Source organism: Phalacrocorax aristotelis, chromosome 1 (genome assembly GCF_949628215.1).
Source record: "Phalacrocorax aristotelis chromosome 1, bGulAri2.1, whole genome shotgun sequence".
Taxonomy (NCBI): domain Eukaryota; kingdom Metazoa; phylum Chordata; class Aves; order Suliformes; family Phalacrocoracidae; genus Phalacrocorax; species Phalacrocorax aristotelis.
Window position 1 is genome coordinate 59030444 of NC_134276.1, and position 26289 is coordinate 59056732.

Here is a 26289-nt window from a genome sequence, read left to right on the forward strand (position 1 = left end):
TGGAGCTGAGGAATGGCATCCAAATCCATTAGAGGTGCATGGCTCTACAAACACAATTCTTTTTATTAAGCCTGCATTGAAAGAGGACTGAGTTGCAAACTCAAGCACTCAGAAGACCAGAAATGGTAGGATTAAGGTTGCTCTTGTATACACGTTATGCCACAGTCTGGACAAATACTTGGAAGAGAAATCTGCTGGGAGTTATTAAACACACAGAAATGACATGCGGTTCAGGAAGTCACTTGAACTGAAAACAGTTGGGAGGTGGAGAGAGAGCACAGGCAACATACCATATGTGCTTGTCTTGTTCTTAGCTTTCCCTAGAGATCCGCTGGGAACAGAGAATACTGGCCCAGGTGAACCCTTGGCCTGACCCAGTATGGCTGCTGTTATTATGTCTTTAAGTGTTATTTGTCTTTCTTCAAGACACACAGTTTGCTCTATTACCATCTCCATGATTTGTTTCAGGAGCTCAAAGCTGCCAACATCGGTTTTTTTTTCCCAAATGTGAACAAATTTCCCCCCTGCAGTTTGAACTCACTGCCTGCAATTTCTTTTTGATGAGTTGTTTTCCTCCTTCCTTAACCCCGTCCCCCATCCCCATTGTAAGCTATCCACATTTAAAGATAACTATGTAATCTCTACAGTTAGCACGCGGTGCAGATCCGCAGAAGGACTTGGGTAGGGAACAATGCTTGGCATGACAGCTCCCAGCTGTAAGGTGTTAACTGAGTTAGCTGGCTAAGTTCCCTTAGATGCCAAGCAATGAGACCCACAGCAAGCAACACACAAAATGCAGAGGTAACTTGACCTGTAGCAATAGGAAATGCCACAGAGGTCTGTGGCTCTGAAGTGCTGCATGACACAGATGTTTGCCTAAATGCAGCTCCTGCCTGAATTATCTCGAGGAATGCAGTAAGTAGTGCCTTCATATCTTTTAGCCAAGGCTAGATGATGAGGATGACACGTCCGTTCCCACCTCCCCAGAGAGGGCAGCAGCCATCAAGGTTTGATTCCTGTTCCACTTTTGAAATGGATACACACACAGCGTTCAGGGGTGAAAATAACAGAGCATGAGAAGGACGGTGTGACTCAGGGGCACCATCACTCTGGGATCAGTCTCTTACTAAGCTGATTGCAGATTTTTGTTACAGGTCAGAATGTGAAGGAGGCAAAAAAAAAAAAAAAAGATGTGGATATGAGTCCCAGCGGAGAGCACAGGTCTTCCACTAACAAGTGGATGAACTGTGCACTGAGCAATGATGTAAGAAGGAAGAATCACTGTTACTCGTCCCTTGGCTGTATTTTTTTAACACAAATGGTTGTAATTGCTCTTCTAGCACTAAAGTCAGTCAATCAGTGTGTTTGGCCCATTCAGAGACTGCCCGTCTGTTGAGGTGTATCAAGGTTGGTGCTCACGTACAGGACGGCACAGGGAGCCAGCCCATGAGCTGGTCCCCCAGAAAAGATCAAGTGGTGAAGTGATTTTCAGCTTAGTTCCCTGACTTGACTTACTGCGCTGTTGGCACAGCAAAAAAGACAAGACACGGGAAGGAGATCGGCAGCAGCCTGCACTTGATTTGCCTTCTGCTGCCGCAGAGTGGGACTTGGCAGTGCCTGCTTCCTCTTGTATTCCACCTGATCCTTCCTCACACAACAAAAATCCGCTTTGACAATGGAGATTTTCCTTAGGAAAATCACTCCCAGGTGTTAGGTCACTCGTTGTTGATAGTGTCTTGGGAGAGAATGAAGTAGAGCCATGATGCGACGCAACGGCATGCAGCCCTTAGAGCTGTTCTCATTGCGGGGACTGAGGACAAACCCCAGGGTTACTGGGTTTACCATCTGATATGATACAATAAATGGGGGTTCATTTCCTGGTGTTTTCAAATATGGACCCGACCCAGTGTGTTGCAGGCTGTGGAAAAAATGCATTTTTTTCAAGCATAGAGAAGATCCCTAGATTGGTTGAAGATGTAGGAAATTAAGTCCTTTTGGAGAACCCGTTCATTGGTGCTCTGAATTGACTCAAGTATTCCTACAAAGTTCCTGTGGCTAAAATAGAGCAAACTCTTGGTTAAGGAAATAGTCTATCTCTTCATTACAACTCTCCACCCTCTCCCCTCCACTCCATAAGATGATGTCCAGCGTTTGTACAGTTTATAGTCTGCCTGGGTAGCTTTACACAGTGAAGGAGAAGGGTAACACAAGAAGGGCGATGTTCATGAGCTGGGTGCTGCGGACAAAAGCCATCTTTCTTTTTGAACATTCTTGTAAATTTTTAATAAGCATTTTATGGTTTTGTCCATCTAGCTGCTTTGGCTGAGATTTCTGAAATGGTGGCTCAGCTCCATGGCAATATGATAAAGATGGAGAACTTCCAGAAGCTGCATGAACTCAAGAAGGACTTGATAGGCATAGACAATCTGGTGATCCCAGGGAGGGTAAGTAGCAGAATTGTGACCAAGGTCTGATAAAATTTCAAAGTATTAGGTAAGTTTTAGAAACCTGTTTTTTAGGAGCAGCTGTCAAATTGCTCATATTTCACATATGAATTTCCTCATATTTTTCTCTCACCAAAAACTATCAAATGTAAACATAATAATACCATATAAAACAGCAGCCTGTAAAGCAGGAAGAAGCAATCATCTTTATTACATTTTTACCAATTTTATTAGGATTATCTTATGTGTACACTTGGACGGTTGTAGGCAGTTCCAAACATCGATTACAACAGAGGTGGTAAAAAAGTAATATTTATCACAGCATTCAGACCTTGAGCAGTTGCACATCTCCTCATTTCTTGCTGCCCTTAATTTTTTTTCAAACAAAAGAGCATGGCAGGTTAAAGGAAAGCAAGGCATTTGCGCTGGAGGACCTTCAGCCCTTTCCCAATGTCTAGCTTTGAAACTCACGGCCCTGGGGCCAAGCAGTCTCTTCAGTCTACGTGTAATGTTGGCCAATAATTTTTGAGACAGTGTTGCCTTAAGTAAACATTTTTAATTGTGTTAGAAAAACACCAACACCTCTTTCGTACTTGTCATGCCTTTTTCTTAAAAATGGAGGTTTATTTCAGAATAAATGAGCTTCAGTGTAGTATTTGTAGCCTTTTTTGCTTTTCTGTGTGCACATATCTGTGCATGCGAACTTGAGTGTTGTGTCTTGAAATTTCCTCCCCACTCCTTTGACTTTTGTGCATAATATACAAAAAAAGTACTCGTGGCAACTGAAATGCCGGGGAAGATGCACCGCTAGACTGTTCTCGCCCCTTATGCGTTTCTGGGAAACGGCTTGGAAAAAAAGATTAGTTTTGCATTGAATTGCAGATACGGCGGTGCTTGGCCTTGCCCTGCAGCCTGGCTGTCCAGCCCTGCTTGCCACAGTCCTGCAGGCTGGCGCGACCACCGCTCAGCAAGAGCCACGGCCGTGGCCGTGTCTAGTGCCGCAGCGCATGTCAGCCACGCATGGCAGACAGGCAGCTTGCTGAGCTCTCTAGGGTCCAGTTCATTTAAGGATTCAAACATTTAGAAAAAGGGGTTTGAAGCTGATGTGCCACTGGGAAGGCAGCGCCAAGCATGGGTATTTCTCGATTTGTGGCTGTTCCCCCAGCCCTCACTTTGCCTCTTCCCTGTCTCCCAAGCCGCCTCCAGGGCTTGTGCCTCCTTCCAGTGATCCACAGACTGTTCGCTTCCTTGGCAAGCCCCACAGGACGTTTCACAGCCTGTGCATCTCTCTATCACATGAAATCAAAAGCTGTCATCAGTTGTTTCTGCTCCCCTATTCTATTTAAAGACAGAGCAGTCTTCCTCTGCTAGGAAGTTCAAGAAAAAGGCAGAGGAGGCACAGAAGATTGTTTGCCTGCCAAGGCAAAGAGCATGGGCCACCATGCTCTGGCACGTGCTCAAAATGTCGCTGCTTTCCAGCCCTTTTGCTGCTCTTCTGGCTCCAGCTGAAGTCCCTGCCCTGGCACAGGCCGGGCTGGGAGGCAAATGCCACTGTCAGCCATGGCTGCGTTTGCTTGAAGGTGGCTGAACTCCATGTCTCAGAGGAGAAGTCTCATGTCTCAGCTGTCCTAGAGGCAGCTGTAGGTAACCATCCTCTTCACATTGCCCCAGACCGGGGTCTTTGCAGCCACCGAGCTGGTTCCTGTTTTGGACGTTAAAATATCCTGTGGTCGGTTACGCTTGTGGATTGCAATGACGTGCAGCTCTGATTTCATGTGTTCGCATAGCGCTTGCCGTGGTGGTGCTAAGCCTGCTAGTGACCATTAGGTGGTACCATATAAATAGTGATTATGATTAATATTCTTTGGTGGCCAACAACAGCTTCCAGTGGCCTCTCTGGTAACGTGGGCTTACCATGATATAGGGATAACCACCTCTAGCCACTTTTTCCACCCCTTAGCCCTTATGCAATGCAGGTAGGGGGACTGGACACATCACAGCAACCCTAAGGCAACCAGAGTCTCTCTCTGAATAGATTAATCTTCAACAGCCAGTCTGTTACTAAGCTGCAGGTGATTCTGATGCTTTATAGGCCTTTTGTGTGCATGATTATGAGTAGAATGACCTTTGAAAGACTGCAATAAATAAATATAAACCTCTTGGCAGAAGCTGAAGGGAGTGACTGAAAAATGGTATTTTCATGAGTTTCAGATAAGTGAGAGGCTGAGTTACAGTATAGTTCACAGTAAGCCCAGGAAATCCAGCATTTTGAAAGTTTCAGACGTGCTGCTTTTCCTATAATGCCACCCCTAAACATTCTTAAACAGTTTGATCTGAATTAATGCACTGTATTATACAGCATGGGTGGTACTAGGGTAACTCACACTGCCAGGCAAATTTTCTTCTTCTTCTGCTGCCGATGGCGATGTTGAGTTGTGTAGCTGATTTTACATCTCTGTGAAGAGCTGTGTATGCCATACACACCACAGAAGCTAACCAGTGGCTAACCAGTCACATACACACCAACTTATCTTTAGTTTTTACATCATTTGTAACGTGAAAAATACTCATTCAAAACTGATGAAAGAGGGAGCTGTCTGAAGGAATCGATGTTAGGTAAAGAAAATTTTGCTTAGTTGAATTTTCTTAAAATGAATGAAAGACTATGAAGGAGCTTATCCTAAAGACAGTTATGAATGGAAAGAAATTATGCTATAAAGAAGATTTTTAACATATTTAATAAAGAAAATTAAAAGTCTTGGTGACTGAGAGACAAGTCAGCCCTATGGCCAAGTAGTCATATTTATGTTTGCATAGTAAGAAATTGTTATTATTTTTGCAGAAGATACATATTTGGTTTGTATTTATTTCCCACAGGAGTTCATTAGACTGGGCAGTCTTAGTAAGTTGTCTGGAAAAGGTTTACAGCAACGGATGTTCTTCCTGGTAAGCAAGAAGACTTTTTTCTTTATATAATGAAATGTAACTATAGGCAACTATTGGGCAAACTGTTAGACTCGAATTGTGAATTACAGTAAGGTTTTTTTTTAAATATCCTTATTTAGGTTAACATAATACATCACCTGTGCAGCTGGTTGTTAAGAACTTATGTTTCTGTCCAAACCCAATGTTCTCTTTGTAACTGCTTCTTACAAAGATAGAACTATTCATTTTTATATGGCGCTGTGAATACCATGATAAAATAATACCTCCTAGCACATTGTCTAAAATAAGAGTCATTATAAAATGAAAAGTGGCACCGGGGTTAGTGATCATGTCCAGAAAAGAAGACAAAGAGTAAATCCTGGAGATATGAACGATAATCCACATAATGCTCTCAGAACATACTACAGAATCAAGTTTCTCCACAAACCATCCAGTTCCAGCCCACAAGTGCCCAGCACGTGGTGGATCTGCCTTTACCTGGTGATACTATTTGGAGCTCTTGTGCTAGGAAAGATTATCCTCTCCTACCATCACTCACAGCATTTTCAGGTTACGGAGATCTTACTCGGTCTCCGATCCACAAGGGCCAACCAGGTGGTTCCTCGTCTATTTTCTTCCTGGCCAGCTGACTTGCTCCAGGCCCCCCGTCCTGCTGCTGCTCAGCCCTTGGCGCTGGGGCACCGGGATGCCCAGCAGAGCGCATAGATCTTCTAGTCCCATGTTACAGGGCAAAACATTAGAGAGTCAGTGCAGTGTGGCAGGAAAATACTTGGCTTCTTGTATGCAAAAGCTGAAGACTGGGTGTGTAGAAAATTGTGAGTGTGCTAGGTTTTACAAGATGTTTGACAATCTTTCAAATGAGCCAAAGATAAAACCACTGAATCTACCTGGGTAGGATTATCCTCTGCCTTTAAAGGCACTCAAGAGGAAGCCTGATGAATATGGTGCACTCCTGCTGGCATACCACAATTCTTGTTCCAAGATGATACCTCGATATTATACCTGTATAAAATACTACAAAATTGAGACAAGACTCTCAGATCAGTTGCTCGCACTGTCAAAGAAGTCTTTGGTCTGTCTCGAGCAAAAGAATCTTTTCAGATGTAAAATCCGGAGTCCATATTCTGGGACTCCAAATACATGTATAACCATTGGCAAAATTAAATCCCCCTCTAGCGGCCAATCCACATAGCTTCATCAATTATTGCTATTGGGTTGTATGTGCCTTTGGGAGAGAGCTCTGTTTCACACCACAGAGTATGATTTTCTTGTTGCAACTGTCTAGTTTGAGGAAAAACATCCTTTGACCCAGGCGGCAGAGGGAAAACACGCCATTCCTATTATGACAGTCAACAATATGCAGGAGGTCATTTGACCTGCTTTTGACAACAGCTGTTACATGCAGGAAGCGCCACAAATTAAGATACTCTGTCGTTCACCTTCATGTTTCTAACCTAAAGCCACCTACCTTAAATCAGGTCTCCCAGCTTCCTTCTGAATATGGGAAGTAATAGATAGCCATTTATGTCGTAAGAGTTAAGTCCGGCACGCCTCTCTTGGGCATTCTTGCTTATCGCTCCACGCGAAACAGAAGAAGATACCAGTGAAACACACTTACCTTCCGTAGATTCAGAGTGCGACGGAGTGTGAAACGTCCTACTTGGCCTCACTGCTGTTGTGGCTTGTTGGTTCTGACCCAGAGATCAGGCATCAGAAGATATCCAGTGGAAAATTGTGGGAACATGCCTGAGACTAACTGGGAAGGAAGGCAGTGAAAGTAGCAGATGCTAATACTAGGTTCTGAAGTATTGTGGAAGCCGGTATTTTGGATTCGTGCATTAGGTCTGCCGTATAAATAGTCAGACAGTACTGGCTAGTTTACTGGTTTTATCATTCCAATTTTTTTTTTTTTTTCCACATGCATACACACTGACATAATTCTAATAACGTTTATTCTTGCTTTTTAGTTTAACGATATTTTGTTGTACACAAGTAGAGGCCTGACAGCATCAAATCAGTTTAAAGTCCACGGCCATCTTCCGCTGTATGGCATGACAGTAAGTACGGTGAGAGCTGAGGGGATTCATGCTTAAATGGCCATTTGTGGTCCCATCTTAACTGTTTGATGAATTTCTGCTGGACTGAAAGCAGCAGCAAAGGGCTCTTCTCTGATTCAGAGGAGTTGTGGTTACATTCTGCAGTGTCTGGTGGGGCTGTGTTGGGTTCGGCATGTGTTCATGCAGCCTTCTACACAAAGGCGATTAGATAGCAAAAGTGGGGGGGAGAAAGACATTGGGGGGGGGGCAGCTTCCTCGTAATGCAAACTTTTCACGAGGTGGGTTCTTTAAACCATAAATTTAACCATGATTCTTACACATAATTCATCACCAATCGCTTATAGACATGCTGTGCAAGGCGAGTAAACAGTAGCCTAATTTCTAATAGTCTAATATCTATGAAAAAAACCACTTCCTAATGCTTTCAGCTCTCTGTCTTAAAGCCAAGGTAGTGGGAAAGTGGCAGCAATATGTCATTCGGAGCTCTTGTCACAATCCTTCTGGAAAACAGCCGATTCGAGCCAATAGCACCTAGTTGCCTCTCCTTATATGATTTCAAAAATATTTTTGCTAGTTTCAAAACACTTTCATTCCCCCCGTTATTTTCATTGGAACTTCCCGTAGGTTTGTATCTATTCCGTACTGTTTTCCTGAGAATCGAGTTAGGTAATCGCTACCACAGTAACTGAATTTCTCTAGACACCTGCGAGGCTTCAAGTTTTGTCTAGCATTTCTAGGAATCTACTCAATTATTGATGTCCATTTAGCGCGGACTTGTTCGCAACAGAACTCTCTTATGCTGCAGTGTCCAGAGCACTCCAGCCTTTAACGTATCCTTTTGTATGATGAGTCACTCTTCTGATAAAAATACCACTAGTCTCCTTTCTTTTTTGGACACAAAGCAGACAAAGCCGTGCTTTTGGTTTAAGAGGTTATTGCAGAACTCACTCACTGTTTTTCCAATTTGCAAGGCACCATTTTTTTTCTCAGTACCTGCTCGAAATTGTTGTTTGTGAACATTTCTCTTTGTTTTCTTTTCCCCAATTGTAAGAGCTTGTTCAGTTCACTGTTTCACCTTAAGAAATAAGTAATTCCTACAGTCTGACTGCACATGGGCTTTTATCTCTCAGATAGAAGAAAGTGAAGAGGAATGGGGGGTTCCTTATTGTCTAACACTACGAGGTCAACACCAGTCCATCGTTGTTGCTGCAAGGTAATTCAGTGGAGACAACATACACATGTAAACTGTATTTCTCTGCAGCTTTCACAGTGGGACGGATAGAAAAGCAGAGAGGCGTAATTTTTTTTTATTTGCTCCTAAAACAATTTCAAAGGTAAATTCTTTTGTGAAAGCCACTTTTGTAAAAAAAAAAAAAAAAAAAAGAAAGAAGTTAAATGGGGCAAAATAGAGTGGCAATCGTGCAAGTCAGAACCAAAAGTAAGTTATTGGGGAAAAAAAACCTAGCATCATGTGTCTGAATTTATTTATTTAAATTAAAAGTAAGCTCAGCTTGTGACTGTTTCTCGGAGTTTGCTTTCAGCCTGTATGAAAGTGAACAAAACCTGAATTTTCATTGCTAGTACCCGCGCTGAAATGGACAAATGGACGGAGGACATCCAGATGGCGATAGACCTGGCAGAGAAAAGCAGCGGCCCTGCCCCAGAGTTACTGGCCAGCAGCCCACCTGACAATAGTAAGTAAATACGAACGAGTAGGTTTTACACACTTTCGTCGGTATGATTAGAGATTGCTTCGAAGCAAAGTGGTGAAAAATGCTGGCCACAGGCCAAACTGATACATTTGAAGTTGATTTTTGTATATATATTCTTTTATATATATATCTAAAAAATATATATGTGCCATTTTTAATGTTCTTGTTGATGTTAGCAGAAAGTTTCACTGAATAGAGAAGTGACTTAAGCATAATGATTCCAGGAACTATTTAACAAGATTTGGGCAGTGCCTTGTCCTTGGAAGGTATTAAAAGCACCAGCAAAGCACGGTAGTTTTTGATTGTAACACTTGCAGAAACATTTAAAAAAAAAAATCTTCTTAACATCTGCACAAAATTATTTCTAAAAGTGTGTTTTAAAAATCAGTTCACGATATTGTGGACAGAATTGATTTGTTTACTTTTTCCAATTATATATGTTGTTGCATAGAGGAAGAAAGATGCTTTTTCCCTGCATTTCATAGAGTCTCCTGATGAAACTACTGTAGACCAGGAATCTGAGGACGACCTCAGTGCATCCCGCACCTCACTCGAACGTCAGTCACCACACCGTGGCAACACTACGGTGCACGTCTGCTGGCACAGAAATACCAGTGTTTCAATGATCGACTTTAGTATTGCTGTGGAGGTATCTGCCTCAGAACGATCTGAACTGCAGCTCCAGACTCGCTCTTGAGTGACAATTTCCTTTTTGCTCCTCCTTAATAGGTGCACTATTCCGTTGCCTCCTTCTGGGGAAGTTTCAGGCACACCTTTTTAACCGACGCCAAATGATGGCATAAACCTCGACACACGTATTCGCGCCCTTAGTGCACCTTTGTAAAATCTGTTAGAGCAGAAATTTTCATAGAATTAACTGTCCAAAAAAATGCTGATGCCCTTTAAAATTTAAAGCGGGTCAAACTGTCTTAATGCTTTCAGTTACAAAGGCATTAAGTCCTTGCTCGAGCTGAAAGGATATTGTCTTTAGCTGCTGCAGCCAGAGTTTTGATTACGTGTATTACTAACGTACTTTCTTTACCTAGCCATCTTTTCTGGAACCTTGTCTCATTGCTCAGTCTCATCTGCTTTTTCTTTATTTGCGTTTTCCACCTCAAAATAAAAATCCTTTTTTCCCCCCTGATCACAGCTAAGCCAATTTGATACACATTCGTTAATTCTGTACTCAACAGGCGAGATGCAGACATTGACTTTTCAAAGATTAAAATGAAAGACTACTACTTCGGTGTAGGTTTTAGGATGAGGTGCTAAGCCTGCTTAGGTGTTCCTCCTTCACCCAAGAGAGGCTCCAGGGAGGGCCGAGTACTTTAGCACCGTCCTCATCGAATGGAAATTTATGCTTAAAGAAAACGGTAAAAGGAATCTTAAAGCTGAGCTGGCTTCTGCTCGGGAGGCGGCCCTTAGGCATCGGGCCACTGTTGCTCTCGAGAAGAGGCGCTGAGCAGAGTGTAGAGGTGCAAGGACAGGCAATATCCATAGCTTGTGTAACTGCCTCTGTTTTTAAACAGGGGGTGAGCTGCTGAAATGTGGCAAAGAAAATTACTCTGCACTGGAAAGCACTAACTGTAGAGCTTCATTTTGATCCCATGCAGCTGGATTTTCTGTTCTTTCTACCCTTACATCCTGCAAGGGAGGAGTAGTTTGGCAAGGAACAAGGTCTCTTATTTTTCCCTGAAGCAGAGGGCTTGTTATAGATATAAAATTTAAACTGGTGACTAATTCTAACGATTACGAGGTTTTGGTCTGAGATCAGTGCTCATTGTTCCTTATTTTTGTTCCTCCCCGTGCCTCAAATGAACGCAAACAAAGCAGCGAAGACCAAACACACGCTGGAGACATACGTTTTTCTGTGAAAACATCTTCAGCTCCACTGCTGTTCCATGCGTGGCAGGTTACGCTCATGCTCACATCATTCTGTTGGTGGCTCTCACTTCAGCATTATCGTTTATTTTCTTTGTGTCTCTCCCTCCTTTCTGTCTCTCCCGTGGTAGCAGATCCTCTCTCTGTCAGTGACTGTACTTCCCTACCTGCTGGACTGATCAGTGATCAGCGGCCTGTTTCCATTTCATATGTCTGCTGGTACCGAATGCAAAGCCTGTCCTTTTATGATATCCTCCAGAGTAATGAGGTAACAGAAAATTAAGGAGTACACCTGTAACTTAGAGCAAGGAGGCAGCAGTGCAGATATCAGAGAATGGCATGATTTAAAGCAAAGGCTTTAATGTATATTGAAGACTGGTGAAAACAGAACATGTTCGAGAACGTTTAATTTGTAGCAGATAAATCAGGACCACCAGCATTAAGCTGTACAGGCTCAGCTATTAGCTTCTGCATTATATACAGAGAATGAGGTAAACAGCTGTTTTGGCCCAGGTGAGAGCCTGTAGAGTCAACAAGGAATGGGAAGCAATTAACGATTCACTGAGAACTCCCCTTCATTTACACGGCACGATGATGCTGGACTTTACATCTTCACTGTGTGAAGAGCAGCTAAGAACAAGGTTAACAGTCCTTGCTTTTGAAATCTTTGAAAAGTTACCGTGTGAACTCACTGGGTACTGAGAGCTCAATCTCTATCTGCAATTCTGAAGTATGTCATAATTTTCCTTTACATCACAAATTCATGTCAGACTTTCTGTTTCCATTACTCTATTAAAGTATCATTTAAAAACAAGAGGCAGACTAGGATAAGAAGACTGACTGATGTTTGGTAATATATTACTGAAAGCCACCTCAATTTAAAAAAACCCAAGTGTAGCAGCTTGAAGTTTTTGCAAGTACCCAGCTACGAGCAAAAGAATATGTTGCATAAAGTACTACTTGGTAGTAAAAGATGCAGAAGAAAAATACATCCATTCAACCAAAACATTTTCACATATGACAAGGTCACGTACAACCAGATAAAAGCAGATAATTTTTTTGCGTACGATAATTAAACTGCAGGTACCTTTCACTGTTTTATTTGGCTACTTTTGATCTGTTTTCAGAACCAGCTGTCTGGAAATCTCCTAAGAAAATTCAAAAACAGCAACGGGTGGCAGAAGCTTTGGGTGGTGTTCACCAACTTCTGCATGTTCTTCTATAAATCGCACCAGGTAACAGACTGCACGAGCGCGTGTGGCTGGAGGAGAGCTTTTGCTTTTTCGAAGCAGTAGCGGAGAGAAAGGCGGACGTTGGTCAGAGATGCTGTAGGCGCGAGAAGCAGGTGCACCGGTCACGGCTACGCAGCCTGTGCTGCTGCTGGGACATGGACAGAGCCCGTTCTCAGTCCGCTCGCTTGTCGATTGAAGAACGCGTGCTCGTTTCCTGAAACTTTCACCAGTCACAGTGCATTTCATCCCTGAAAGCGCAGCGGGTCTCACCACTGCTCAGAAATTGTGGTGCGAGTTTAAACAAGAGTTTTCTCTTGTATAAATTCTGAGATTATTACAATTAAATACTTAATCGTGACTTATAAATTTTGTTTACCGTTACTGATGCTTCAGTCAAACGAGAGAACAGTGGCCAAAGATTAACCCATCTGAGCAAACGTCACAGTGCAGAAGGAGGGGTTTCCTGTCTAGAATCTGTTGGAGTTTTGAATCTCGCGTTCAGGCAGGGCATAAGCACAAAACAATTCCAGTTGCTACGTTGTCCTTTCCTTGCTATAGAAATCCTTAACAACAGACTTTCTGAACTAAAAAAAAAATAAAGGTGAATTGTAGCATATTCTACACATAAGTGGGATAAAGAAATGATTGGCCGTGAAGTGAAAGGACTTAAGCAACAAATGCTGCAGGGTGGCTGGTACGTTTCTAAAGGAGTAGGTGCGTGCAGGCCTAGGATGGACACACGTGGTGCTCTGCGATGCCAAACGCTGGAGTTTTATGTTTGTCAGTTTGAAGATAGTGGCAGTCCAAGACTTCAGACAACTGTCTTATGGGGAAATACTGACAGGATCAGCCTGCAGCAGATCCTTAGGAGAAGGGTCTGTAAAGATGGGCAAGCTGAAACTACCGGACAATTTAGATCATTGCCATTGTATAAAGCTGGTATTTTTTCCACACACATGTGGAAGCGCGATGATGCACCTTTAAATGAGCGTGCACCTATCGTCCATTTTACTTATGTGCTCTTTCTACTTAAGGGAGCTGGATCTCACACCATTTTCCATCATTTCTTTCCAGGACAATCATCCTTTAGCCAGCCTTCCCTTACTGGGATATTCACTTACCATTCCTTCTGAATCTGAAAACATTCACAAAGATTATGTGTTCAAGCTACACTTCAAATCCCACGTGTACTACTTCAGGGCTGAAAGTGAATACACATTTGAAAGGTAAGTCGGTCTTCATGAGAGGGAATTTTGTAAAATTCCAGGATTTTTTTCCAAACAAGGTTATCGTAGAATCACAGAATCATTAAGGTTGGAAAAGACCTCTAGGATCATCAAGTACAACCACCAGCCCAGCACCACCATGTCTCCTAAACCATGTCCCAAAGTGCCACGTCTACACGTTTTCTGAATACCTCCAGGGATGGTGACTCCACCACCGCTCTGGGCAGCCTGTTCCAGTGCCTGACCACTTTCAGTAAAGAGACTTTTCCTACTATCCAATCTAAACCTCCCCTGATGCAGCTTTAAGCCGTTTCCTCTCATCCCATCACAAGTTACTTGGGAGAACAGACTGACACCCACCTCCTTTCAGGTAGTTGCAGAGAGCAGTAAGGTTCCCCCTCAGCCTCCTCTTCTCCAGGCTGAACAACTCCAGCTCCCTCAGCCACTCCTTATAAGACTTGTTCTTTAGACCCTTCCCCAGCTTCGTTGCTCTTCTCTGGACACGCTCCAGCACCTCAATGTCCTTCTTGTACTGAGGGGCCCAAAACTGAACACAGCACTCGAGGTATGGCCTCGCCAGTGCCGAGTACAGGGGCACCATCACTGCCCTGCTCCTGCTCCTGCTGGCCACACTATTCCTGACACAAGCCAGGACACTGTTGGCCTTCCTGGCCACCTGGGCACACTGCTGGCTCATGTTCAGGCGGCTGTAGCCAGCACCCCCAGGTCCTTTTCTGCCGGGCACTTTCCAGCCACCCTACCCCTAACCTGTAGCGTTGCCTGGGGTTGTCGTGACCAAAGTGCAGGACCCGGCACTTGGCCCTGTTAAACCTCACACAATTGGCCTCTGCCCATCGATCCAGCCTGTCCAGGTTAGTAGATGCAAAGTTTAGTAAGTTGATTTGGTAATACAGGCAAGTAGTTCAGCACAACTAGAGAAAGAACCCTGTGAAATTTTAAAAGAAATTTTAAACCCGATAATGCTAGAACCAAGTGGTTGTTTTTGATAATGTGGCAGGCAAAACAGTAATCACTACAAATCCTGCATCGTATGCAGGAATTGTCCAGTCAAAAGCGATCAGGCTGGCTGCACGGGGTGCTCTGTGTCTTGGACTTCAGGAAGCGTGTGAACAGATCCCAGGACTTTGTAGTAGCTGTGCAGAATAACTTTGCTCCCTCTAATACAACTGGATGGAAAATCCACACCTGAAAGAAAATTCAAATTTTTCACAGAAGTGGCTGTTCCTACTGTGTATTTCTGCCACTACAGCACGTGATTTTTACACTCCCCACTGGATTTTAGATACACGGAGAACCAGTAAACAGGCACCACTCCTCCGAAACTGTGGCTTGAGGTTGTTCGTGCTGGGAACTAATTTAGCTCTAATTTAGCATTAACATGTCAAAAATCTTAATGTCCTCCCTAATTGAAGCAAGTTGTTATTTTTAGCCATGTCAGTGTAAAGCTATAAATAAGGCAAACTGTAGGAACGAGGGGATTAAATAAATTAGTAGAGTAGCGAAAGAACACAAAAGCCCTTGCTCAGTTCTAGGAAAAGAGGTAGGAACTGCAGCTAAATGACCTTTTTTTTCCACTCTAGAATTAAGAGTGGCTGGTCTCACCTGCTCATCACTTGGACCATCTATAAAAAAAGAGATTTGGTGTCTGCAGAACAAGTAAAACCACTACTAAGTTAATGAATTTTGGGTCGTGTTCCCCCTGTTTATCCTCTCTAAATCTCTTTTCATATATGTGTTTGGCAGTCGTTTGGATCTAGAGCCTCTTGACTTCGGATAGGCTTAGGAGTGAAGTAGCAAGCAAGGCGCTCCTGAAGGCACTGAAAATGAAACTGCACAACTCATAGCGCAGACTGTGCCTTTCAGGAGATCTTTCCTCAGGAACTGACAGTTGTTTTGCTTGTATCTCTCCTCGTGCCTCCTCACAGATGGATGGAAGTGATCCGAAGTGCCACCAGCTCTGCCTCACGCACTCGAGCGCTGAGTCACAAAGAGCCTCACACCTATTGACGGCTGAACGAGCCGCCGTGTTGATTGTCCAGCAGCTGCTGATTTTCTAGAGGACATTTGAAACTCTTTTCTCCTTCCAAGTTTAGTAAAACTTACAATTTGGTAAAAGAAAAGGAAAACAAAAGTATGGTTTTGCAGACACTTTCAAAATTCCTCAGCAAAACTGTTTAAGTTTTCCACATGTTCACACTAGCTTACCATCATCCCAGTGGCTGCCGTTCGTTTCATGTCTTGTATTTTGTCATTCTGTGCTGTTTTTAGCTTGTGCCAGTATTAAAATATTGTCCCTATTAGAGTGCCAAAAGACATTTTGTTGCCTCAAAGATTGCACCTAAAAAACAAACAAAACGGCTTCACGATCTGAAAACTTTCTCCTCTGAGGCAAACACTATTTCTTCTCTTTTCATAAAAATATATATTTTTTTTTTTACCATGTTAATCTGTAGACTGCTGGATTTTTAAATGTAGATGGACTTTGACAGTATAGAATATAATTATATATACAGCAAGCAGTCTACCAGGAATGAGATAACTTTCAGATTTCAGGTTTTTTCCCCAGTCTTTCTACATTTAATCAGCAAGGGATTACTAATTTTCTATCTTTAACAAGGAAACCGTTTACAGCTCGCTCTCATTTCCCTTCGGGGTTACAAATCCATGTGTTATAAATAAAGCGTAGGATTCTTCTCTAACCATTTTCTTGGTGCAAGTTGACCAAATTGTTCATCTGTTGGCTTTGAAAAGTGAATACTACTTGCAAGATGAAAATTTTTTAAAATAATCCAGTGCAATATTATTTGGGCTGTTAATGTACTGTGAATGGTATGTACAAGAAGAAATTAAAGGCTGTGGTGACATTCTGCTGTTTGCTTTACAAACTTGAAAGAAAACCTGTACGCTATGAGAGAACCGCAGCTGTTTGTGATGATTTTTTTGTAGTGTTTCGGTAACTAAATTGCTACAAGCCGGGGGTCCTACCGAAGCCCCAGGTTTCCATCCTGCCTGCTACACATCCTAGCACAACTTTCAGTTTCTTGTTGGGATCTCAGGCTCTCCCTCTCTCCCCCAGCGCTCAGCCTACAGAGACCCCATACAACCAGCCGCGGAAATACCCGTTTCATACACCTGGCCTTAACGTGAGCTGACACCGTAATTTGGATAAGCTGTTGGCCCACTCAGAAGGTTGGCAGCACTAACTCTACTATGTTTAGGTGTTTTGCCTTATGTTTTAAGAAGCACTGTCATGAGGGTGACATAAAACTTCCATTAAGGGAAGTTCAACACGCTGCAGACATGTCCCTCACCAGTATGGGCCTTTGAGGAACCAGTGCTGGGGGTGGGGGGGTGGGGGGAGGTGGGTCTGAATCATGATACGGGCAATGGAGCTGGGACTTCTTTCTCCTCCGTCTGGCTATTCACTTTGTTAATGGCTTATGCGATGTATAAAATGGCTTGCAGCTTTGCTAACAAAAGGGAATAAAATACCTCACAATACTATCATACATATTCCTGTTCGAAGGCATTAAAGCCACCTTCCTATGCCCTCTCCCAACCCGAACACAGGCACGTATGTATCACCATCCAACAGGGTGGACTCATAACCCCTTATGGCACGCAGCAGTCCCCGTGGCCAAAGCCGATGAAAAGAAATGATGAGTGTTCCAGCATAATTTCTCCAGCTGCATGGAAACCTTCAAGGGCAAGGAACTTGTTGCACTTGGCTCTTTTCCCCCAGATATCAGTGCCGATTAAATACTAATCCAGTCTACCCTGCAGCATCGCCTCTATCTGTTCCTGATACGATAAAGGACAGATTTAGAAAGTAGGTAGACAAATCAGCAGACCTTTCTCCCAGTTGCAGGTCCCACCGGCTTGTCCCTTCCAAGCCTGTGACTCTGCGCTGCAGGGCCAAAGCGAGTGAATTCAACCACCTTGGCGAGCCGATAACATGCAGGAACTACAGCGCTTCAGGACTTAACAGGCACGCGAACAACAATCTATACGGTGACGAAGGAATGACACAGTGTAGCGTAACAAGACCTCAGCAGCAGCCTACAGGCCTGGGAAAACAAAGCTGAAGAAGCACCAACACAGGATGTTGCTGTGAAGTGTAAAGGGCTGCAGACCCCCCCCACCCCCAAATGATTACTGAGCTGTAAAGTAATCCCTGCGAAGCCTTATGAGCTCAGCCCCTACAGCTGTTCTTTACAGTTGTTACCTGTAACAGTGAGATGGTGTTTGTTTTCAAACAGACGCTCCTGAGGGCCATGCCATTAATTCAGCTGATGCTGAATTTTACTTTAGCTCACTGGGGCTTGGGGGATACAAGCGTCATTACCGCTCTCTGCTGCTGTAGTTTGTTCTGCGCTCGCCTTTTTGGCTTTTACTTACATGCCTGAAAGCAGCTATAACACCTTTTCTAGGTGTGCTTCACCTTCATACAAAGTTTGGGGAAAAAGTAAGTTTTCCTGTAACATCTAAGGCAAAGCCCAAGACACAGTTCGATTTATCGCACTGGCAGAGACCTAGCTAGGCTGTGGCTGCAGCTTCAGACGCGCCACCTGAGTCATTGTCCAGCATTTTCACCTTTTTGTACTATTTTTTCTTTCTACAGAAAATAGGTTTAAAATAAGAGGGGGTTGTTTTTTCCTTTACCAGTGTTGTTAATTTTTTTTAAAGATAACCAGTTGAACAAATGCTGTTGTTTGTCAGCATTTTTCTAGCGCTTTATTCCTAAGGTTAACCCAAAGCTGAAATAACAGTAAGAGAATAAAAGCGGCTCTCTTGACGGGCATATCTTACAATCAGTTGACGTCTACATGTGTGAATAAAGCTCATGGTTTACTAGAAAGCTGTAATATACAGCCACTTATTTTTAACCCTGATTCACATCATACTGCTGTCCATCTAAGCAAGTGAGGCGGGGAGAGACGCAGCGGCGCTGTGTGCCGGGTTAGTGGCCGTGACTAAGCACACCAGTCTCATATTTCACCAGTGGGACAATAACCTCAAAGTGGTCAGGCCAAGAGATTTATGCTTGTTGTTGTTGTTACTTGCCAAGACTAATCAGTCACCGGCTTCAAATAATGAACACACAAAAGCAAAACAGGGCCTTTAGTGCCATAGGAAGTTGTACCACATGCAACGGGATCAGCACAGCCCAGACTCCTGTGGCGGCATATCCAGGCGGCTGAGCATCACCACCACATCTCTGCTGTCTAGCTTAACTTTCATTAAAAAGTATTTATGAAGATACTCAAGCCTACCTATTTTCACAGCGTTTTAATGAAACGCTGTTGAGACCTCAAGCCCTTTGTAAATTCAGCCAAAGCCAGCCAAAAATACCAACAGACTAAAAGACAAGTTGGCAGGTAGGGAAACAAACAGAAATCTTGTAAAGGTCACTGCCTGGAGAAAAGAGATCTCCCAAAGAAAGCTTGTTTTAGAGCCAAAACCAGGGGCAATATCCCTCAAGTCTGTCGGCCAAGGACAAAACAGAAACAAGCAGGACCTGAAAAGCCTGATGTTGGCCATTTTTGTCCCTTTTTACATAAGGCCAATTACACGGGCTTCTCCCTCAAAGGAAAACACAATTATGGATGTGCAGATACACAGCCCCAGTTGCTGGAGCACACAAACAGCCCCCCTACCCCCAGGGGCATGGAAAAGTTGGTAAAGAAAAGAAATTGGCAGTGTGGCACATGTATGGCTTTAGCAAGAGAAACCAGTAATTAAATATAATTACCAGAGCACAGCTGTCACACAGTTTGTCCCCGGGCTGTCTGGGTAATTACAGATGCAACAGTTGGTTGGGGTTAAGCTAAGGCAGCTCGGTGCGAGCGCTTCATCCGTTTCACCGGGCCGGCAGGATGGGGAGCACAAAGCAGGTTGTAAATTGTTGCCATCTGTAAACTGGCACATTGTCTTACTGTAGGACAAACTGTAATACGGAACTGCACGTATTTAACCCAAACAGTTTACCGTCAATCACTTGCATGTGTAGTTAAAAAAAACTTGATCAAGAAAAGAACTAAGCTTCCCACATGGCCAGGCCACCTGGGAGTAAGAGTTTACTGAGCTCCCCAGCAGAAAGAGAAAATATTCTCAACATTCTTGCTCAGAAAGTGTTGTTGGAGTTTAAAACGAGAGTTTTCTCTTGAACGAATTCGGAAGTAACAAACTAAACACCGATTTATAAACTTTCTGCTTACCATTACCGACCCGCGGGCAATAACTGAGCTAGAAACCCACAAGAGCATGCCCTCCTGGGAGGGGACCCCCGACCCTCATCTTACTGACCACTCGGATGGCAAAATTTCATTAAACTTTTCCTTCTTTATTTCTAGGTCGTGGAGTTTACAAGGAGTTTTATTATGTTGGTGTAGAGTGACAAAAGTAAAATTTAAATACACGGTTATAAACAGGCAGCAACATTACAGAAAACAAGAGATACACTTTAATTGTCCTCTGTAATCATGCTTTAAAGGAAGGCAGAAAACCGTTACATACGATTCGCCTACTGCATGTGCTCAGTGCAGTTACCAGCACACCCGCGAAATACAGCTAAAAAGAGCAAGCCTGCAGATTTGTGCCATACTTTAAGCTCCTCCCCAGCAACTTACAAAGATCGTTTGCCATTACACTGATCCTTGCGTTGTGCCTGTGCTTATCAGCACTCCTGTGACCTTCCAACGGTGACATTTTTGAAGGCAAAAGCCTTCCCTTCTAAGTAAGGCTAATGTAAAACTATTACAAACTGGTACCACGTCGTTTAAAAAATAATACGGAACGCCACGTAAAGTAGCGGGAGCTACAGGAGACGCTTCACAAGCACACTGAAAGCACAGGCAGATGAAGGAGTTACGGTGGGTAAAGCAGGACGCAATCTCGGGCCACGCCAGCTGCGTTGCAGTGAAGTGCCGCCGCGCTCCCCCCGACCGTCCCCTCGGCCCACCCCTCCCGCACAGCGAGGGGGGAACACCGCAGCTACGTCATTCCGCAGCAACCTGCCTGTCCGTCCGCACCCACATGGACACGTACGAAATGTCCGGAGCTGCGAAGGACCCGCAGCACTTCAGAGAAAGAGCTGCTTCGTTACTACGTCAAAAGCGTTCTGTGCCATAGCGATCATGCCGTCGTCCTTCAGCAAACTGGTGATCAACTACAAAGTGCAACTGCAAGGAAAATTACGTTAAAAAAATAGATTACACATCTGCTACTTATAAAAAGCAAGCCTTCAGTTCAAATGACTGGATATTTTTTAAACAGTGCGTTAATTTACTGCCTAATCTTGAAATCCCTGACAAATAAGCAGTTCCACTAATTTAAATGTTTGCATAAATAGGGATAGCTTGTCACTTAGTATATTCGAGACTGAGTGAAGAAGTACCGCCTGCACAGAACAATCATCAGTGCAACACCATAAGACAGAAACGTTTTTAGCGTGAAACCACCTCTCAAAAAATATCCATACGCTTCTTTTTCTTTCCGAACCTGAGGCCGGGCTTCTTTCAAACGAAGCTCCTCTTCTGTTACCAATATAGTTCTGATTTTTAAAGCATCGATAGCAAATGATTGTAATTTTACATTCAAGATACAGCACACTTTTTTTCAGCAATTCTCAGTTTAACATCGTCTATATTTAAATTATCTATATGTTACATATAAAAATACACATCTCTACCATAAATGAGGTCCTGTCTTTTTCTAAATTGGCCTTTTGGCCAATCGCCCTGGCTGTAGGTCTCGCTCGTCTTTAAGCTCCTAAACCAAGGGACACATTCACCAAGGAAGTTCTGCCACAATCGACTCAGAGAAGTAGTTCCTCAGCGTACAGTCCTGGAACGCAACTAAAATGCAACTCAAAAAAGGTAGCTATAACTTTTTAAACTATTGTGCAGAAACAGACGACTTTAGAATTTCATTTAATTTTCTGATGGATAAATACTTGAGATTCCAGCCAGCACCGTAAATTTAACTTCCCCACTAGATCTCAGAGTTCCGTGCATTTCCAAGTAGGCTCGCTTTAATTTCAAGTCCTTACATTAACAGGTGACTGGGGGAAAGCTTCCGTTGATCTATTTATATTTCAAAAGCAAATGCATCTGTTTATTTCCACATGCCGTAACAGCACCTATTTACTGAACGGCTGAACGCTCTACTGCTGGGGCGTCAGCAGGTAATCGCCCCCTTGCACTGTGCTCGCATGTGCGTTTCACAACAGCAGAGCTGTATTTGATTCCTCAAGGGTGAGCCTATCCTTAATGCTTACGAGCACACAATCCACCGTACTTAAAGATGTTCATCAAAGAGGAGTTACAAGCCATGGCTCAAACTTACGCGTTGTTCAATTTACCTTAAATTTGCTTAGCCACAAAGGACAATCATTACCTCACTACACTGGCAAACGTGTTGTGGGAAAGAATATGGCTACGGGAATGAGCGCACGCAGTCATTTCTTTCAACCTGGTCAGAAGTTTCATAGCTCTGTCTGCATGGCTGTTAAATTAAGTACCTGTTAAGTTATTAAATTAATAATTAAGGCTATTAACGTGCATAGAATAAGGGCTACCATGGTGATGTGAAGTCCTGCAAGGAGACCTCACCAGCTTCTAGAAGGGTTAGAGAACCTGGGTCTTTTTGTACCGGGCCAGGTAGGCGTGCCTGTACTTTTAAAGTTTTAGTCCTTTCTGTTCCAAAACTCGTATCTATATTTAAAAAAAAACAAAAAACACACCAAACACCAACAGGTAAGTTATCTCACTTTCATCCAAATTATAAAATCATCAATTTCTTCATTAAAACAAAGCAAAAATGCTCTCTTAGGTACCAGAATAAGCACCACCTGAATAGACCCTTGGTGAAACAAACCAAGGTAGAGCTCAGAGTAACACTGCGAAAACGAACGCCGCCTTGTCACCTCCGTGCCTAGCACACACCACTGTTTCCAAGAACTACGAGACCATAAGGCAGCTATCTAGGAGCGCCCACAGAACAGTGGAAACTTCAGAATTTCCAAGAAGTAGCTTTTTTTTCCTGGGGAGACAAGTAACTGGACATAGCACACGGCACTCAGGCTCAGTTTTGCAGTCTCTCTGTCTAATGTCTAGCACTTTGGGTAAAAGGTGCAGATTTAGGCATCAAGACCGAATACTGAACGTATGGATAGTTTTTCTTTTACTCTGCAAGACATTCATTTTAATGATAAAATTAAAATTATATAAATGATAGGCATGATGATGAAATATTTGCCACTGTCTCAGAGCCAACACCTCAATGAGATATTTCAGAATAAATGTAGATAATAAAGATTTATTTGTGTGAGCATTCAAACATGTTCAGGTGGAAAAAAAAAAAGGTTGTATCTGAATTTCACCACAAACTTCGCAAATATCTATTACTAAAACTGAACAATACAGTGGGTTCAGAATTTGCATTGGCACAATTTAAAACTGAAAACATGAAAGAGCTCATTCTTCAGGAAAAACAATAATTTAAATTTAAAGCTTTGCGAGACAAGGTGTATTAAATTTAAAACAACCAGAAGTAGTACCATAATTAGAAAGTTACGCTCAGAATATAGATAAAAAGGAAGAAATACTGGAGGAACAGAATAAAATTGTGTCTTTGCTGAGGTACAGAGAGAAGGTTCCATAGTACGGGATTAACTCTTTCAATGGCAAATCCTTCACGTACAAAAAAATCAAACCAAGATTCACTTATCACATAATTCAAAATTTACATGTAATAAAGGCAAGGCAATACTCAGTTATGGCCTGTCAAATATTTACCCCACTAACATTATCTACAGAAGCACTTTACCATTTTGTACACAGTGATTCCTTATGCACGTTGAAAGGCTTTTAGTTAAAAAAAAGACATTATATACACATCTGTACACAATTCCAACAAACAGACTCCATCTCCCAGTGGAATTCTTAAAGCAAGATACCTGAGGTTTCTCAATATCTTCAATTTCACTATCACAAACCTAAATATACATTTCAGATTTTACAAAAAGACACCTCCCTGGAATATGTGCATTGTCATTAAAAAAAAAAATTATAGCTTTCAGGAGCTGGAAAATACTGCCTCCAGCCGAGAGACTTCATTTTCACTCTTGCACGTTTAGGAACGCCCTTCCACCAAAGGACATTCCAGTGACTGAGGGGCAGAACAACGTTAGGGCGCGTGCCTTGAGTGCAGACACCGTGGGATCTCTGCTGTCTTAGAAAAGTCAGGAACAATATGTCAGTAGGATGCGGTACTTCCTCCAGCTAGCGAATATCTGAAGAGGAAAAGAAATAGTTATCACTGGGACCTTCAGAGCAGTGTTCTACAACAAGCAGCAACTAAAAGTGATTCCATTTTATGTTATTGAAGTTCCGGCCTTTTTCCTTGCAGAAAAGGAAATATATTTCTATTTTCCTTTCCACTGCTGTCACACTTTAGAGGCAAAAGCTGAAGAGCTGAACAACATGTAAAATACACCCTATTAGACCACCGCTGCTTTTCTAATGACTAGCAACAACCCGCGCTCAAGTGTGTGACTGAGAAGTATATGGTGACGAAAGAATTCGGTGTGCTGGGGGCAACATTTTGTGATTCCAACTTTCCTACCTGGCAAGTTTACAGCATAATCTTTCCAAAATATTACTGGGGCAGGAAAGCCCTGTTTCCTGGTCTAAGCAGATTCTTAAACCATCCAAAGAAAGAAGCACACATTTTAATCACGTTAAGCTTTCGAGAAACATTATAAAACATCAGAGATCAGAACTGGAGGAGGAAGGTGCATGGATTCACTCAAGTTTTCAGGCAGATCTTCTGAGGGTCCCGACTAACTCATTCAGACCAACTTAGGAAATCCAGTTTTAACCAATCATAACAGGAATGAAAATCTCATTAGAAGCATGTTGTTGAAGAGCCATCTTCAGTAGTTAGCTATCAAACTGAGAGGATATTGCAAGTGGATGCAATAAATGACTTAATGATGCATATTTCTTGTAGTACTCCAACAGTGGAGGTGGGCACTTCATTTTCTTTGAAGGAGAGAAAAAATATTCATAGAGAATGTTTGTTGATGGGTCACATCTGGGTGAACTTCCTCTTATTCCAGGGATGATATTCAGCTACTATGTGATCATGACTTCTTTCACTCACTTTCTGGAAGGGGTGCTAGTGAATGGCAGGATCCCCTCCTTTAAAGGCTTTTGAACCATTCTGTAGCTCAGTAGGTATCCCTCACGGATAAAGATATTTTTGGAGCTACTCGACCTCTGAAAAGACAGTTCCTTCTTGTTTGAAGACATTATGACCAAGAAAATCAGCAAACAAACTTGCTGTTGTGACAAGAACAAATAAGATCGTCTCCAGCACCCACAAAAGAAGTACCCAGTGGAAAGCCTGTCTCCACATGGTCATTTCCAGCTTCAACTGCAGCATCAAAAGTCTTTGACGTTCCCAGTTCCAGGAAGGCCCTGTACCAGGCTGATAGAAACTCGACACTGAAATACTGAGCTGATGAAAGACTGGGGTCAATTTTGGAAGCCCTAATGGCAACAGACTGAGACAGAAGCTCCAGAAACTCTTTCAAGCCTGCCAGGATCAACTGAAAGGACAACCAGGACATCTGGCATCAAGGAGTGACCTTTTAGCACTACAGATGCTGACTGGGCTTCACATTTAACAGCCCAGAAACCAAGAAACATGATTGCTTGCAGATTTCTTGGCATCGATTTTTACTGAATGACAAAATGTCAGCCTGACAATCCTCTGCTTTAACTTCAGAGGTGTGAATTCTTAAACTTTACCAAGCTGTGGCTAGAGACAGTGTAAAGGAAACACCTGCTCACAGTGATCTTTTTCAAGGTAGCAGTTCATGATTAATCATTGCCAGGAGGTTTTTTCTAGTACCAAGCAATCCAACCTGGAAGGTGCAGATTCACAACAGCAGACTCCTGGATTCTGAAAGTTTGCATTTAAAGCCCCTTCAAACGGTAACTACGAAATTTATATCCCTGATGTTTTCTTGTGTAGCATTTAAAAGAACAGCAAATAGAACGTTTGTGAAGAATATATTCCTAACCTAGGCTGTTAGAAAGTCTCTTATGAAATTTGGCCTTTTGAAGTAACAAAAAAAACTGGTTTTGGAGGTACAACCAAAAGGCCATACAGGCTACCTTCAATGAATGAGAAAGGAACCACTTACTATGTGACTGAGAGAAACACAAGCTAACTGAACAGTCCATTTATCAAAGCGGGTAAAAGAAATTAAGACTGACACAGGGCATCCTCTGCAACACCCAGCCAGATGCCAAGGAAGCGTGAACATCCCTTATAGGAACTGCAAAGGGAAAAGGCTGCCTGGTCTCATTTGACACACGATATGCACACAAACAGGATGAACGCACATATGGGCTCATCACCTGAAGCTAGAAATTAGAAATGCTGATACAATTAGGGTTTTTTTAATACTAAGTAAACACAATTGCACAAACTATAAGCACTTTTTTCTTCTATTATAAATAGAAATTAATTATTTCAATTTAACGCTCGTCAAATATTTGTAGAATAAGATCTGTAATTTTCTGTAGCCCTTAGTGAATTAGTTTCATTACCTCTGAAGCCTCTGCACAAGATGTGACACCATGTTATCTGCAATGCCTGGACAAGCCTCTTCAGCTAAATAAATAGCCTTTCTCAGTTCTTCTATTGAATCTGTGTTACCACCACACACTTCACTCTTCTCTTTCAACTGAAAGGAA

The 26289-nt window shown here is 42.8% G+C and overlaps 2 protein-coding genes across 12 annotated transcripts in view; one reads left to right on the plus strand and one right to left on the minus strand.

Moving 5' to 3' along the window:
* The window catches only part of FARP1 (FERM, ARH/RhoGEF and pleckstrin domain protein 1), a 225672-nt gene extending 209289 nt beyond the window's left edge, over positions 1-16383 (plus strand). For 7 of the 9 annotated variants that reach the window (XM_075089861.1, XM_075089866.1, XM_075089869.1 and 4 more), the window contains 9 exons: positions 2314-2444; positions 5322-5390; positions 7358-7447; positions 8578-8660; positions 9029-9141; positions 9645-9808; positions 12168-12275; positions 13347-13498; positions 15445-16383. In XM_075089861.1, coding sequence (XP_074945962.1) covers positions 2314-2444; positions 5322-5390; positions 7358-7447; positions 8578-8660; positions 9029-9141; positions 9645-9808; positions 12168-12275; positions 13347-13498; positions 15445-15526 — 992 coding nt within the window. In that variant the 3' untranslated portion in view covers positions 15527-16383. Of the gene's footprint in view, positions 1-2313; positions 2445-5321; positions 5391-7357; positions 7448-8577; positions 8661-9028; positions 9142-9644; positions 9809-11174; positions 12147-12167; positions 12276-13346; positions 13499-15262; positions 15395-15444 lie in introns of those variants that run through there. The other 2 variants (XM_075089873.1, XM_075089894.1) reach the window with 2 other exon arrangements.
* Positions 16384-22821: 6438 nt separating this feature from the next.
* Positions 22822-26289, minus strand: part of STK24 (serine/threonine kinase 24) — a 61318-nt gene continuing 57850 nt past the window's right edge. For all 3 annotated transcript variants that reach the window (XM_075089902.1, XM_075089901.1, XM_075089903.1), the window contains 2 exons: positions 26143-26279; positions 22822-23813 (listed from right to left, as the gene is read on the minus strand). In XM_075089902.1, coding sequence (XP_074946003.1) covers positions 23777-23813; positions 26143-26279 — 174 coding nt within the window. In that variant the 3' untranslated portion in view covers positions 22822-23776. The remainder of the gene's footprint in view (positions 23814-26142; positions 26280-26289) is intronic.